General features: G+C 46.1%; 1 protein-coding gene across 1 annotated transcript in view; it reads right to left on the reverse strand.

Moving 5' to 3' along the window:
* Positions 1–12,994: 12,994 nt before the first annotated feature.
* Positions 12,995–15,865, reverse strand: part of CREB3L2 (cAMP responsive element binding protein 3-like 2) — a gene marked incomplete at its 5' end in the record, with an annotated part of 35,524 nt that continues 32,653 nt past the window's right edge. Inside the window, 2 exons of the mRNA XM_010291085.1 lie at positions 12,995–13,448; positions 14,377–14,602. Of these exons, the coding sequence (XP_010289387.1) occupies positions 13,373–13,448; positions 14,377–14,602 (302 nt within the window). The remainder of the gene's footprint in view (positions 13,449–14,376; positions 14,603–15,865) is intronic.

Consider the following 15,865-nt stretch of genomic DNA (forward strand, 5'->3'; position numbering starts at 1 on the left):
TTGAAAACGCCTTTGCGAGCTTGCTCAAGCGCCCAGGAGCACCCAGCCATGCCCCCGCCTTCTCACCCCCCGCCCTCGCTTACGTGTTAATCGCTTCTAAATTTTTTTCCCCAGGCAATCTCAGTTTAGTACGCTCAGAATCAGAGCACCCAGCTCCAACAGAGATACCTGGCGATGCAAACATCACCACGCCTCTTAGCAACACGAATTTGTCTTCCCACCTTTTTCCCCCTCTCACCCTTTGGGGCAGACTAAGGAAAACTTTCCAGGGAGGCATCAGCATGGGGCTATTTAAGAGCATGAGCCAGCAGTGACAATAAGATTAAAAAGTACGGAAAGGGTCAAGGTCTGGGACTATCCAGAAATTATAACGGGAATTACGCGCAGCCAGTGTTTTATTTTCTGCATCCAAAACTTCTCCAAGGCAATGCGATCCAAAATAGGAAGACGCAAGAAAAAAAGAGGAGCAAGAACAACACTCCCTACAGAGAAGGCAAACCCTCCAGGAGAAGGCTTCAGAACCACCCGTTCTCCAAGGGTGACTTCCCAGAGCGGCTTTGCCCCTTCTTCGTGATCCTTGTGCCACAGCACAGCCAGCGGCGCTACCAAAAGTCAAACCGGTACCAGTGCGAACCCGCTGCCCATTTGCACCGGCCTGCACGCGTTGCAAAATCCTGGGCAGAAGCGAATCAGACTTACGACAGTCAATAGGTTCTTTACACCCGATTCTTGCTCCTTCTCCAGCCCTTTTTAAAGATTCAGCCTCCCCATACTCAGCACATACTGCCTATACATCCTTTGACTTCAGTAATGACAGGCTCTCCAAGCCAGCCAATGAACATTTTCCTCTCCCTTGTTGGCAGTAGAGAAGGGTGATGAAAAGTGGGTCTTTTTGCTACAGTTCAAGCATTTAAAAGTTTAACCAGCTTTCAAAATTACATTCTATCCCTATCCGTAAATGATGCATATATTATCTACATGCACATATGCCTCTCCCAATATGTATATAAATTTTCTCCCCCAAACCTCAGAGTACTTTTAGTCACTAATGAAGCACATAGAAGAAAGCATAACTAAGCAACGTAATACATGGCTTATTAGAAGCAAAACTAAAGCACTTATGCAGAACTGTTAAAAGACGGTCTGGATCCTGCTCTGAGCTGTGTGCAGGAAGATCTGTAAACCAGCATGGAGCTCTGCTGAAACCATCAATGCCTTGGAGAACACGTCTTATGAGGAGCGGCTGAGGGAACTGGGGTTCCCTCTGGAGAAGTCTGGAGAAGAGGAGGCTGAGAGAAGACCTCATCGCTCTCTACAACTACCTGTAAGGGGGTTGTGGCGAGGTGGGTGTCGGTCTCTTCTCCCAAGTTACTAGCGATAGGACGAGAGGAAATGGCCTCAAGTCGCGCCAGGGGAGGTTTAGACTCGATATCAGAAAAAATTTCTTTACTGAGAGAGTGGTCAAGCATTGGAACAGGCTGCCCGGGGAGGTGGTGGAGTCACCATCACTGGAAGTATTAAAAAAACGTGTAGACATGGCACCTTGAGACATGGTTTAGTGGGCATGGTGGTGTTGGGTTGACAGTTGGACTTGAAGATCTTGAAGGTCTTTTTCAACCTTAACAATTCTGTGTGATTCTGTAATTCTGTGATTTTCCATGCAGAGCTGGGACCTCAGTTGGAAAGTCTCCAGATGAACTTCCAGGGAAATCTGCAGCCAATGCTGCTAGTGAAAGCATCCAATTATAGAGCATGTGACAACTGTTTTTTGCAGAAAGAAACATTTAGAGGTGGAACTGTCAAAGACCAGTTCAGACCTAGCCCAACAGCCAGCTTTAAGGATGAGGAGCAGTGCCACAAGCCCCTCTCTCATCAATGGTATCTTTGAGGCTTTGTCGCTGGTGAAAACCATACGGTCTGTTGCTATGAGAAGATGCCAATGGCATGTGCAAAAAAGACTTTAATTGCAGATTAATTTTGCACTCGGAGAGCAGAACAGTATGCATCATCTCACAGCTTTATTCTTTTAGCCTTTTGGTCCGCCTGACAGCAGCTCTGTGGCCTGTGCCCCAGCTGATCGCTCCACTTCCCCCAGAGCATCTGGAGCAAAGCCTGACAACAAATCAGAATTTCCTACCCCCGCTCCAGCAAACATCCACGCCACTGAGCCATGTCCTCCTTCTCCAAAAACCCTACTGCAACCCCGGCTTGTCGATAACCATTTTGCCCACACGACCACATTTACACTGTGCTCCGGGATTACCAGTTTTCCCTCTGACTGCTGCAATTCGCATGGCTCATTTGGAACATGAAGTGCTAAACCGACTTCCTATGCCTCTTTCTGAATATGAGCAATTATGAGAGAATCTCATGCTCGTGAAGGAAAGCCCTGCTTACACAATCACACCTATGGCATAGCTGTCAACTCCTGTGGTTTAAGAAAGGCAGCAACAGCAGAAACTTCGTCAGAGCATCGCATTTGCTCCAAGATGTGGCTGCAGACATACCGCTGGATCAAGAGGGAAAGGATAGGCACAAAAACAGGGTTTTTGCAGGTTTCACCAGTACCTGGGACCATCGGGCTGGCAAAAGCCTGAATTCCCGCGGCTGAGGTCTCATTTCTTAAGTTGGCAACTCCACCGAGGGCTCAGCTGTCGGGCTAAGAGGAGCACCTCGCGCCGCGCCGCCGTGACTCCCCTGCTCGTCTGGGAGAGCTGACAAGCCTCAGCAGGTGGGGAGAGATTTTTCCTGGGTGGAAACTTCTCGCCATACTGCATGCCTTGAATAGCAGGGTGGATGGTGGGAACGAAAGAGGAAATGTGGAGAAAGGAGGGAGCTCAACCTTTTGGAGTAAAGCCAAGGGAAGGAGGTTTATTCCACTACTCACATGCCTGTTAAATCCCATTCTGAACACTCCAGTGTGCACAGGCTATGTGTGCTGAGGTAAGTTTTATTCAGAGTGGGAGGGACTGAAAAATCCTATTCCTAATGGTAAAGGGGTGGATCTAATGAAAAAAGGGGAGTGGGGAAGAAAGGGCTGAGGTAACCTTACTCGCTCAGTGTGCCAGGCTAGCCAGTGAGAAACCAGTCTACATTAAATAGTCCATATTCCTTAGGGTTGTACAAAATTCACCCTCCAGGAAAACGTACAAAAACATATATATTTATACACACACGTGTATGTATGTATGTATGTATTTGCATCCCCCTCAAATTATTAATTTTATTTTTAAACATGACTGGACCAGCAGCGAGCTTCCTTTCCCAGATCCGTGGGGGCCGACAGACACACCCACAAAAACATTCACTTTCGGTCAGCATTTGAAGTTCCAGTAGAGCATCGCTTATCCCTCGGGTAACCGCGGGATGCTGAGGCTTAACGTGGCGCGACCTGCCCTCCCCTCAGCAGACCACCCTGTTGGGCAGAGCAGCCTCACCCTGCAGCTCTGCCAGCGCTGGCTCCGCTTAGCGCTCTGGCGAGTTACCGCTATCTATCTGCTACGTACTATATTTTTCACCGTTTTTCAGCTCTTTCGCAGCACTGCTCCCCTTTCTGCAGGTAGGCTGCCGGAACTAGGAATATGCCCCGATTCCTGTCGCTCAGGTGTTCAGCGGAGGTGAAAAGAGCCTGATCCTGGCTGGGAGGTGCCCGAGTGCTGTCCCTTCGCAAATGGCACGGATCAAACTCAGGTTTTTACCAAATAGGTTTATTAAAAAAGGGGCTAGCCAGAACCTAGGCCTTTCTTTAGACAGTGGAATTGAGACAGCCCAGCAGACATGGACTTACTCTGCAATGGTTACCTTTCCTCTGTGGTATCACAGCAAAGATGAGCGACAGAACTTCTAATTTCCTCCTTACTGGAGATCCACAAAAAAGTAATTTTATAGCAACATATAGAACTCCTGTAAATACAACTTAAGATTAATTCAATTATAAAAAGTTAAACAAGTCATTCCTGGCTTCTGTGGGGACCTTTTGAAGCGTATAGGAGACAGCACCAAGAAAACGAGAAATCAAATCTATCACTTTTTGAAGCACAAACTGGAGGGAGACAAGGCACACAAGCGTTACTCACTCAACACAAAGTGAAGCATGCTTTGGTTTCTAATTACTACTTCCTCTGGATCACCTTGCTTTGGTTAATCTCAGCGTACTTTATAGAAGAAAGAGCTACCACCGGCCCCATTTCGCAGACCAGGAATCTGAAGCATGGAGAAGGGTCAGCCAAATCCACCAGCACACCGTGAGCAGGACTAGACCCAGCAGCTCATTTCCTCGGTCCTTATCCAGTGCTCTCGCTACAGGACATGGCTCCTGCAGAATTGTTTTATTTATGACAAAGGTGCGAGCTTCCCCTCACTGCTTCTAAACTCCAAGCAAATGAGGTTTGTATTTCTAAAAAACCCAAAGCAAACAAACCAGGAAAGGGAGCACCAGTGATGAATCTGCCATGACTTACCTGCAAGGGTGGCGAAGTCTGTGCTGTTGTAAAATAGGTACAAGCAATAGCTAAGAGCAAGGGGTGAAGACTCACTACCCAAACCACGCCATGAGAGGCACTGCAAGCTGCATTCGGACACCCTTCCTCCTGCCCTGCAGTGGGAATCAGCCTGAGAAATGAGTATCAAAATTCAGCCTTGAATTCAAACACTAACAAGCTTTTCAAAGAACAGCGTGTACCAGAGGGTAATAGGTAGCGAGGCTGACAGCTCATCACCCAGCATTCCTCCATTGTATGTGGGTTTCTTTTTTAATCACAGACTCCCTGCAGCATCGCCTGCTGTACGATGCTTTAAGGGTGATGCCGAGACCCGAGGAGACTGAACTCATCATTAATCACCAGTCGGTGTTTGGTATGCTCAGAGGAACCGCGCTCGGCCAAAACTAAGCTGAGGGTAACTTCCCCAATCACTCACAGTTGGAACAGATTTTCCTCTAAAAATGTTATGTATGGCTTGATGCTGCTAACAAGTGCCCAGAATCAATAGTTCTGGCAAGTGAAATTGCCTGTTCAGAAAGCAAGGGGCACCCAGCAGCAGCAGCAGAAAGACAGTGCCCGCAATAACCTCTGAAACGACGAGAGCAAAGGAGTGGGATGCAGAATTTCGAAGGACAAAGTAAAGCCTTTCTCTCCTCACCTTCCAAGAGAAAGCACCACAGACCTTCTTCATTCAGGTATGGAAACTAAATTTTGTGAGAAAGAGCTGCTTCATCATCTGCTGTGACCAAGGAGGGGGTGTAGATAATATGTTCTGGTGCTGGCACCGGGCTCCACCCGGGAGAGCTGTTCTGTTACAGCACTGCACGGCGGCTGCGTGCGACGGGACAGACCAAAAAGACTGGAGAGCTGAAAAATAAACCTCTCATTCCAATTTCCTTTTCTTGAGATAGTGAATGGTGGTGGGCAGCGAAGACGATCCTTGGGTTGAAAGCACCAGGGTAGAGCCGCCCAGGAGAGAGGAGCTTTTTTTTTTATTTTTCCCCCTTCACTGCCAATTTCTTTTGCTACTTCAACCTCTTTAGCCCCAAACCAAGGCACTTCTGAAAATCCGCATCAGCCACAAATTTAGCGCAGGCCCGGGTGTCCCAATTTTCATGGTACACTGCCTTCCCCAAATTCTAAAGCAGCCTTCTTTAAGAGTCCTTGAAAAAGAGGCACCAAAGCCATCTGTCATGCTCCCATTTTCAGTTCAGTAGATCTGGAACTACTACTTCCATCACTAGTATTTCCCGCACAGGATAAGCTCTTGGTTGCTATTATACGGACGCATAGTACTCATCTACAAGGTTCCTTTCCTAGTAGAAAACTGGCGTAATACAAATGACTACACCATTTGTGAAGCCAGCTCCGCACAGGGTAATTTTCCCACCTGCACTAGACCATCCATCGCCAAGTTCCCTGGATGGCCAGCAAAGCCACAGAGTCCCCAGACTGGAAGAAATTAGGCATTTTCTTCTCCACGTCTACTCAAAGTAACAAAGGTCAGCTCTGGCTGGATGCTGCTTCTGGACTGCGGCGCATAACGTTGACTGTTCACACAGGGAAAGCAGCAGCTTCTGAATTGCTGGGGAAAGGTCTTGAGCTATCCCTGGGGCGAGTCAGGGTAAGGGAAGGAGCTGAGGCCAGCAGAGGACTCAACCCCTAAAAGCCAAAGCAGAAAGAGCTGTTAAGAGTTCACTTCAGTTGAAACAATCAGCTGCCCAGTGTGAAGCCAGCGCAGGGGAAGGCCTTCCAGAGGGCTATTTGGCCCACACGTATCAAGCTCCTGTGTGCACCAGCAGACTGGCACCACTAGGCTGAAGCTAGTGCCCCCCTGAGCATCAGCCTTCCTGGATCCCGCTTTCATAGGGAGAGAATTTAACATTAATGGAGCTGTATCGCCTAGTTGCACTCGAGCGCCGTTATCATTATTAAATGCCATCAGCCTTCGTCTAATTTCCACCCATTATTGACAGATATAATTCTCCACTAATCTCAAAAAAAGGGAAGGGGCAGCCAGCTGCAGTAAAAACCCACACCGTTGATTTCAACCTTCTCTGTCTAGCAACACGCTAACTCACCCAGGTTCTGCCACGTTGAAGACGGATAGGTTGGCGCACAGCGCCGCGCTTGGGAAAGCCAAGGGACCGGATCTTTTCCAACCATCAGGAAAGCAAACAAGTTGTACTCGCTTTTTCTACAGAAAATATTTATTTGCAAGAAATGAAAAGCATAACATACTTAGCTACATACATGTTTAGCATACAAAAGCAGGTAGTCTGTTCTTTTATAATCAAGCAGACGATTTAAAAAGGAAAACCAGCAATTTCTTTCCACCCAGCGGACGTGTTTGCAGGGTGAACGATCAGGTGGGACCGTATCCAGATGACAGTGCTTGCACAAAAATAGAGAGGCTGCTGAACACACTTACGCAGAGTTAAACAGACTATGGCAAAAGAACAGAGATATCTACCGTCAGAAGAGGCTCCAACGTAGTTTACCAAGGAGTTTAGGGGGGTGTGCTTTTGCACTAGTACCACTGTCCTTTTCATCTTAGATAGTTTTAAAAGGTTGCACAAACCCATACTGTATCCACATGAACAGAGGGAAAGATCAGCTGAAAAGCCTTAGGGCTGTCACACGCAGCGTGACTCAGAGTCACAAGGCACTGCTCTGCGCGGCCCGAGGCAATGGCTTCCGCCCTGGATACCTTTTCTCTTCAAGAGGATACCACCAGGTAGTTTACCCTTGGAAGGCCCGGTGAATCTCAGGCAAAATGTGTGGCCCCCAGAGCAAACGGCCTCCCCTCGCCGGCATCCTACTGCGCCCCTGGGGCGGTCAGGGCAGCACCACGCTCCCAGGGAAGGGGAGATCTTTAGGGCCTCTCCCAGAAGACCAGCTCAACAAATAGTGTTCCTTGAGCTGTCCGTTCCCAGGGGCCACTTTTTAAGGCTAACTTACACCATTAAAAAAAAAAAAAGCGTTCAAAGCCATAATTCTGCAGAACAAAAATGACACCCAAAGATACAATAAAGCCTAAAGTAATGATTTTTTTGTACCAAGCCAGAGCTGTCCTACAGAAAGGCCAGACAATTTATGCATACACACAAAATGACCCAGTGCAACAACTTTCAGTCGAAAATTGCTAACAGGGCAGACTTCAGACAGCAATTCACACCACTGTTTTACGAGTGCTCGGTGATGTGGAATGTGAAGAGGTTTCAGAGAGAAACGCCTGGACTTTCTGTTGCATCAAGTGGAATGTGCCCTGTGTGTTCAGGTAGATGCCTTTATTTAGTGATGCTCAGCACATTAAAAAACCAACTCTGTGGAGTTTTTTTTTTCTTTAATTGCTCACCAAGCACACGTGCACAGATACACACACGCTCACACTCCTTCTTGCTAACTGTACAAATGTAGAAAGCAAGACACCATTACATCAGCACCATCGAATTAAAATCTGACATGGCAAAGTCAGGTACAAGCAGAGTTCGTTAAAAGAAATTGATTACTTGCCTCTGCTTCCCCCTCTCTCCCTTCCACTCCCTTAATTATGGGCTGCTAAAGTTCAAAAAGATTTTTACCTGCTGGTTGGAAGGAAAAATGGCATACACCATAAAGGTCAGATGTGCATAAACAGGACTGCATAGCATTAAAGAGCAAGGGGAAGAGCAAAGCTAAAACAAGTGGGGAACTAATAAAAAAGACTATCATTGCTGACTTATGGAATTAAGAACTACGAAGTTTCCCTGTGATGTTGTCAGCCATTTCTTTCATCTTTTCTGCCTACAAATGCAGCTTTCCCATGTTTTGTTCTCACCTATTCAGTTCCAACTCTTAAGAGTATGGAGATGGGCTTTAGGGCAGAGAAGAGGCTACTGGTAATAAAGAATATCGAAACTCCTTTTCAGCGTGACAAATGAGAGTTTCCCGCGAGATGCACCCTTTTCTACGTACGAAGTCAATTCAGGCATATACATTGTTAAAGCGGAAAAAGGCCTGACATGAAAACCACAAGAACAAATGGCAATTTCCCTCTCATTCCTGGAGTCTCCAATGGATGCTGACCACCTAAGCAATGGAGTAGTAACTGAAATCACACCCTCGACATATCCCTGAATTCCCACTGTCATTTTATTGGCCCGAGAAAGGTACAATATCCTGGCCCATTGCCTGAAACCTTCCATCTTGTTTGTAAAGACCTTAACACATAAGCCAGTTCATTCATCTTTGCAACTCCCAAAGTTGTTTATCCTTAACACTATAGTGCAAAGCAGTCACACGGCATAGCACTACATCACTTACATAGGTGAGTGTAACTTTTGTAGTTACAAAGTACTGACCTACCATTTCACCTTCAGAATACAAAATGTTCCCTTTCTAATTAGTGACTTGAGAAAGAAATATTTGAGTCACCAAGAGTATAAAAATACTCCATATACTTCTGTTCTTAGCTGTGTGGGTTTTGTACAATGGCCTCTTGGCATTAGCTAGAAACTAGAGCCCAAATACTCAGTGGAAATCCGTCCCAACGTAGTAATTAGTATCATTCAGTTACTTGACCTACATTCTAAATGCGTCTAGACAGAATTCACTGCTGATAGTTTGGGGGGATGGGAGGGGTGAGATGGGTTGTTTTTTTAATCGGGAAAAAAGAGAAAAGTTTCTAAATTCATTTTCAGATCTACATTAGAAAAATCAAGAATGCTTTGAGACACATTGTCACACAGAGAGAGATGCAAGAGGTCCCCTGCCAGTATAGATCAGAGCTGACAGTAAGTGAGAAGTGTGCTGTATTGCATCAGCTGGGATCTGGCCTAAGAACCTCAGCCTAATCCATTATTAGTCCATGCTGCTGAAAAATATTGAATGGTACAGATGAAATAAGAGAAATGCAGCAAAGAACTATAAATAGCCTGGGGGGGAAAAAAAAAACCCCACAACATTATCTACACACTGGTAACAAGGTTAGAACTGTCACATGCCCTGTGCATGATACTTTTTAAATTATATATAAAAAAAATAATGCCCTACATTCCTTCATAGCTTATCTCCCTAGAAGCAAAGACCCGACAGGTCTAGACATGCTTTAAAGCTATGGGCCAAAAAGATAAGTTTACTACTGTGTATAAAATCGTGCTGATAAGCAGCATAATGTTACAGCTGAAGACTCTAAGGATCACTTAAGTCCTCTAGTGGAAATGGAAATGGAAATTAAGTAGCGCATGAGGCTTTTGCCTACCCTGTCCATACACGCACACTGTTCTACAGCACCAAGTCACTGATCACTGGAAAAAGTATACTGGCAGAAGGCTAAGGCCTCCAGTAATATCGCTGAGCTAATTAAAAGCCCTGATACTGGCATCCTCCCTGGACACGCTTTACTCCTCCTTCCCTATGCCCTTAACACAGAGCACATGCAGCTGCCTCTGCACCAGCCTCCACGCTTGGGTCACCGCTGGGCTGCTGAGGCGGCAAGCGCAAGCGCACGTGTCCTGCCTCCTCTGACCCCCGCGAGGTCCGGAACACGGCCAAAAGCTACCCCAGGGCTAGCGAGGTCCTTGTCGCCTAACAGCCGGTGGGTAGGCGATGACAGGAGACTTGTTGGCCACTAGTATCTAGCAGAGAAACCTGTTCTATTTAAGGCCCCTGAAGAAAAATGATCACAAACCAACCAAAGTAAAGCAAAGGTTCTCCATATTACAAAGAAGGAGTATTTAATATAATAAATCCCCAAGCAATGTGTGTGCTAGGTCGAGAGATTCCCCAAAAGAGTACCTAAAAATAATTTACAGGATTACACAAATTAAGATTATAGAAATAGATTATCAAACAGTTGCAAGAAAACTGGTATTGCCATACTGGCTTGGATGAATTAGTTCAGAGGCCTGACCCAGACCGCGGCCAGTTTAAAATGCTCTAGATGAAAACATGACTACCTGCTAATCAGATTTGAACTGACCTGCCCAAATTAAGCAAACAAAATGGCAAAGCTTTAATGGTGACTAGTGCAATAGGGTTTTTTGGGGGGAGGGTGGAGGGGTGTTTGGGTTTTGCGAAATTGTCTGTTGTTTAAGTACTGAGAAATAATTCAATTTTGGCTTTAATACAGCGAAGTCAGCTGTATCTGCAATGGCAGATAACAGGCATAAGCGCAGGCAGAGCGGGCTCCTACTTATGCACAGTGCAAACTGCCAGACTAGGAAGAGCAGTGCTGTGCTCGACAGCTTGGGGCCTCTTTTGCAGAAGACTCAACCGTTCAGTTGCCCTCAGAGGTGGCAAATCATGGCTGCTCTGAAACAAAAGACCATTTCAGGAATTTGCTAAGCTATGACCTTGTCCACTTACACTGACCAGCCATACCGTAGCGGAAGGGTCAGTCCCTGCCTTCTGTCACTCTGCTGACCTCATGTGGTTAAGCAATGCAGCCATCCCTTGTGGCACCCTCAGTGGCACCCACCAGTGTTCATTATTTATGTGAAGCCTAAAATCATCTCTCAAAAAAACCCCATACAAAAGTCGTTGGTGGATACTGGAATGTTGCAGAGGACCCAGTAGCATCACTGTAAATGGAAAGAGGCTTTAGGGGGGAGACTGACCCATGTCAAGAAAAAGGGAACACTTGCAAAATAGACTACAATGGCATTTCTCCTCTCATTGCCACCGAAGGTAAAATAATAAAAAGGCACTTGCATAGAAGAATAGGGCATTACCTAGAAAGCACGTCTGTACACCAAAACACATTACAACTTCATGGAGTCAGGTACATGTTTCACTGTCACTAATGTGAAAGACCTTCTTAAAATGGTATGGTGGGGACTGATCCACAGCCTGCTGTAACCCACCAAATTCTTTCCTTTAATTTCACTGAGTTTTGAGTCAGGCCTGAGGGCGGCAAAATAGGATACTGAAAAGAGAAAGCCCAAGGAGAATGAAGAACGAGAAAGGAGCTGGTGTGGCAGCTGCTGTAATAATATACAAATCCAACATTTTACAAAATAGAATACTTGCAGGAAATATCTACTGTACATGGTAAAAAATTACTTGTAAGGCTAAGTTAGTTTTTCCCTTATTTATATCATTAGGAAACAAAAGAAAAAAGAGCTTCAAAATTGTTTATTCTTTTTCTAAATTGACTTCTTCTGGTAAACTGTAAAGTAGCCATATGCTAGCCTGCTGAATTAGGATTTTCACATCACATCCATCCTCAGTGGAGTCTGAGCGCCCTCCGTAGTAATCAGATAAAACCCTGATCAAATCCTGGAGTAGGTTCGACTGTGGCACGCCAAGGACAAATTGCAAGAAGCACAGCTCGGGCAAAGGCATGACCAGGGTACCGAGAAAGGGAAAACCCTTAAAGGCAACAGCTACACAGGACAAGGAGGAAACAAAGCAGGGAGAAGAGTACTGGACCATGATCAGACCTGAATATTGCTCTTTTCCACTGAACCTCCCTGTGTGCCCATCTCTTTTGCTCTGTCTGCTGCCTACACACTTAATTGCTCAGGTCAGGGGCTGTCTTGCCATACAGTTAATACAAATATCTACCACTTCCAGGCCTGAACTGCGCCTAGCTGGGGCTACCTATACCCCTTATCTTTTCGGCTAAGCAGTTGGTCTAAGATCACATCCCTGGAAAAGGATGTAAGAGGAAGATAAGACCTATGGCTTTATTTTAGGGCAATTCAAGTTTGGGGGGAAAGAATGGGTGTTCAGTGATATTTGTGTGTCTGATTTCAGAGTTTGCCCAGACCATTTGTAGGGTTAGGGAAGCTCAATTCTCTTCATTGTAACTGCTTGAACAAAATTTTGTGAAGCTAATAAATACTATTTACAACAGTAACAGGAAGATGGCAAGGGAAGGAAAACACAGGACAATCTGAGACCGGGTCTACATAAGAAATTCCGTCAACACATCTAGAAGCCAATAAATTAAATCCATATGGTACTATCAGGAGGCACTTCTGGTTTAAGCCTTACATTGATTTAGTTTGTTGGGAAGGAACTGATTTAAGCTAAACAGATTAGCCTTAAGCAGACTAAGGGACATCCATCCAAAACATTGCATAAATTTAACAAAACCTGCTTTCTACACAGATTTAGTTAAACTAGTGTAATTCTCCCACACAGACAAAGTGTGACAAGACAGCAACTGATCTTTGCTTGAATTCCACAAGGGTGGAAGCAGTAGGGAAGACTACTAGGACTGCTTTCAACCCAGAGAGAAACCTACCCCACTAAATGATAAAGGGGTTGGAAAGGAGAAGAGAGAAAGAGCTAGGGGAGGACAATTCAGCAGCATCACTGCCCACCCCTCTCCTGCCTGTGCTGTTAACTGAACAGTATCAGGGCCCATTCTTGTCCCTTCAGAATCAGACTACAAAACATGCTTCTCAATCCACCCAAAAGGCTCAAGTGCTGTAGACCAGTAGGCACAGAGCTGTGGCTAGATTTGGAGTTGGAGGAGCATTACGCTGCACCTCCTCTTTCTCTCAATTCCTTCTCCCAAGAAACCCACATGCTCCCATCAGTTTTGCATATTCCACTCTTCTACAGAATGTCTTTGTGCTCAGATTAGGATGTGTGCCTGCATGCACACACACCCACCAGTCACCGGCACACTGCTGGCATCATCTGCCATCATAATTCAATCCTGCCCTTGCAGTAATCAGACAGGAAAGGAATAAAAGCAAAGACAGGGACTGTGTGTGAAGTGAGGAAGGGAGTTACAAAGGCAAGAGATCCCATCTGCAGTCACATCCTCACCAGTCAATGCAGAAGTTGAACTCCCTCTCTTTTGTGCTTTGGTTCACTGAGGATGACAAGTCAGGGTACTTTGGCTGAAAATATGTAGGAAAGAGGGAAGTCAAGAAAAAAGGCTTTTTTTATTTTTAAGAGGTGGCATTGACTCTTCTATCTATTTCAATTATCTTCAGTGTTTCATTTCCTTCTAGTTCGGAGTTCACTCTGCAGGGAACAAAAGAACCAAAACAACAAAGGTTAATGCTAATAGTAATTTTTAAAAGCGCATATCCTGCCTGAATTGGCTAATGCTAAAAAGGCACCCTGTATTTACCAGGTACTTGTCAGTTAGAGTAAGGTAACACACTGAATTAGTCATCTCTTCAGCTCTAGGTATAACTTTGACACAAGTGCTCAGAAGGTGTGCTTGGGGTGATACAGCTCATCCTAGCCCTCAGCATGCTTCCAAACAAAATCCCCCTCTCCACTGTTTGGCGTGCTTGCTACTGCTTGTTAGCAGAGACCAAGACCTGGGCCAATAGGACAGTGGCAGGACAAGAAGAGGTAGAGTGGAAAGAAAACTACACACACATATTTAAACCAGCGAATGTCTCTCTTTGCAGAGGCCCCAAAAACTGACATTTATGCTGGGGGGGGGGCGGGGAGAAGGAGCTGTGTTAAGTAGTTCAGATAACTCTACCGGTCTGCCTCTTAGGACTGAATCCTGCAAACTTTCCACAGTAATGCTTTGGTCAGATCACTGCTTCAAGAAGCTCCAGCTCTTCACACCCTAACCTCATAAGACAGCCCAGGGAGTCACAGCCTCACACTTCCACCCAACTGGCAAAAGCTTATTCCTTTAGGAGACACAGAAGTACGTGCTTAAAGATGGGAGTAGACACAACTAACAGGCTTACAGGGGTTCTGTTTCTGGCAGAAGCAATGAGTTTGGTAGCTGTATTACTACAATATTGTTGCAACCACTTCTCCAGAGCAACAATAACTTTGCCTATAACCTCTCCAGAGACCAAACTCTTACTTCATGTTTCACAGTGCCCAGCATAGCTGAACACTTACTCTTACTGCTGGCCTCCAGGCACCAATGACAGTGACGCCAAACACCCCTGTGACAAGCAGCCCACCCTGCACTCACCTGTGCTGCTGCAGGCCCAGCAGCACTGACTTCTCTAGCCTTGTCTCGTTGGCTATTGTGAACTGCATGATGTCATCCTGCTGTGTCCCTGGCATGGCTTCCAGGGACAGCGCTGTGTACTTGGAGTTGTCTGCTTGCCTATCATTGCGATCTGCAAAGGATATCGGGCCTGACGACTCCTCCAGTTGGTGAGGCTCTTCATAAATTAGCAGACTCCTTGACCTCACTGCATACAAAGACAGAAGGCAAAAAGAGATGAGAAAGAGGCAGCTCAGAGAACAGCCCTGATCATTTCAGGAAATGCAAACCGTCAGAGCAGAACTAAAGCTGTAAAGGTCTTTTCTTTCCATATTGATTAATTGGTAATTTGATAGGTGAGGGAAGATACCACAGCAATGGTTCAGGTAGGGATCAAAAAGCTCTGAATTATTCACAAAACAACAACAAAATTAAACAATCACTTTGATAATATATGTTGAAAGCAAGTGATTCATTGCAGGTATATAATACTAACAGTTTCCCACTTAGTCCTTGGATTCTTTCTTGACACTGGCAAAGGACACACCAGCTGATATCAGTTGTGCATTTTAACAGTATGAACATTTGCTACTGAGTAGAAACCCTACTCGGTACCTTTTACAGACCATTAGCTTTAGTTCCACAAACAGGAACAAAACTGCTTTAAACAGAAATACCGAACAGGCTAGTGGGGAAATGCTTTGCCCATGTCTATGATGTCTTCTGCCATAGGAAGAGCTTGCCAAGCTATCCTTTGAAAGACACAGGTCTATCAAGGAATGGCCTGCTCAGGAGCAGAAAAACAAGAGGTGCTTGAGGAGGGGGTTAGGAATGGGGGTATGTATTGTGTTTGCATGGCAAGGTTTTGGTAATGGTGGGGGTTGCAGGGGTGGCTTCTGCGAGAAGTTGCTAGAAGCTTCTCTGTCCAACAGAGACCCACTACTGGCCAAACTCGAGCCCATCACTGACAGTGGTAGCGCCTCTCTCATAACATATTTATGAAGGGGGAAAAAAACAGCACACGGCATTTGCAGCGGGAGAGAGGAATGAGAATATGTGAAAACAGCTCTGCAGACATCAAGGTCAGTGCAGAAGGAGAGGCAGGAGGTGCTCCAGGCACCAGGGCAGAGATTCGCCTGCAGCTGTGGTAAAGTCCATGGTGAGGCAGGCTGTCCCACTGTGGCCCATGGAGGTCCACAGTGGAGCAGATCTCCACCTGCAGCCTGTGGAGGACTCCAGGCCAGAGCAGGTGAAGGAGGCTGTGACCCTGTGGGAGGCCTGTGCTGGAGCAAGGGACATGGGACCTGTGGACCCATGGAGAGAGGAGCCCATGCTGGAGCCGGTTTGCTGGCAGGACTTGTGACTCTGCAGGGGACCCACGCTGGAGCAGTCTGTTCCCGAAGGACTGCACCCTGTGGAAGCGACCCAGGCTGGAGCAGTTCATGAAGAACTGCAGCCTGTGGGAAGTACT

This window comes from Phaethon lepturus, unplaced genomic scaffold (genome assembly GCF_000687285.1).
Source record: "Phaethon lepturus isolate BGI_N335 unplaced genomic scaffold, ASM68728v1 scaffold41877, whole genome shotgun sequence".
NCBI lineage: Eukaryota > Metazoa > Chordata > Aves > Phaethontiformes > Phaethontidae > Phaethon > Phaethon lepturus.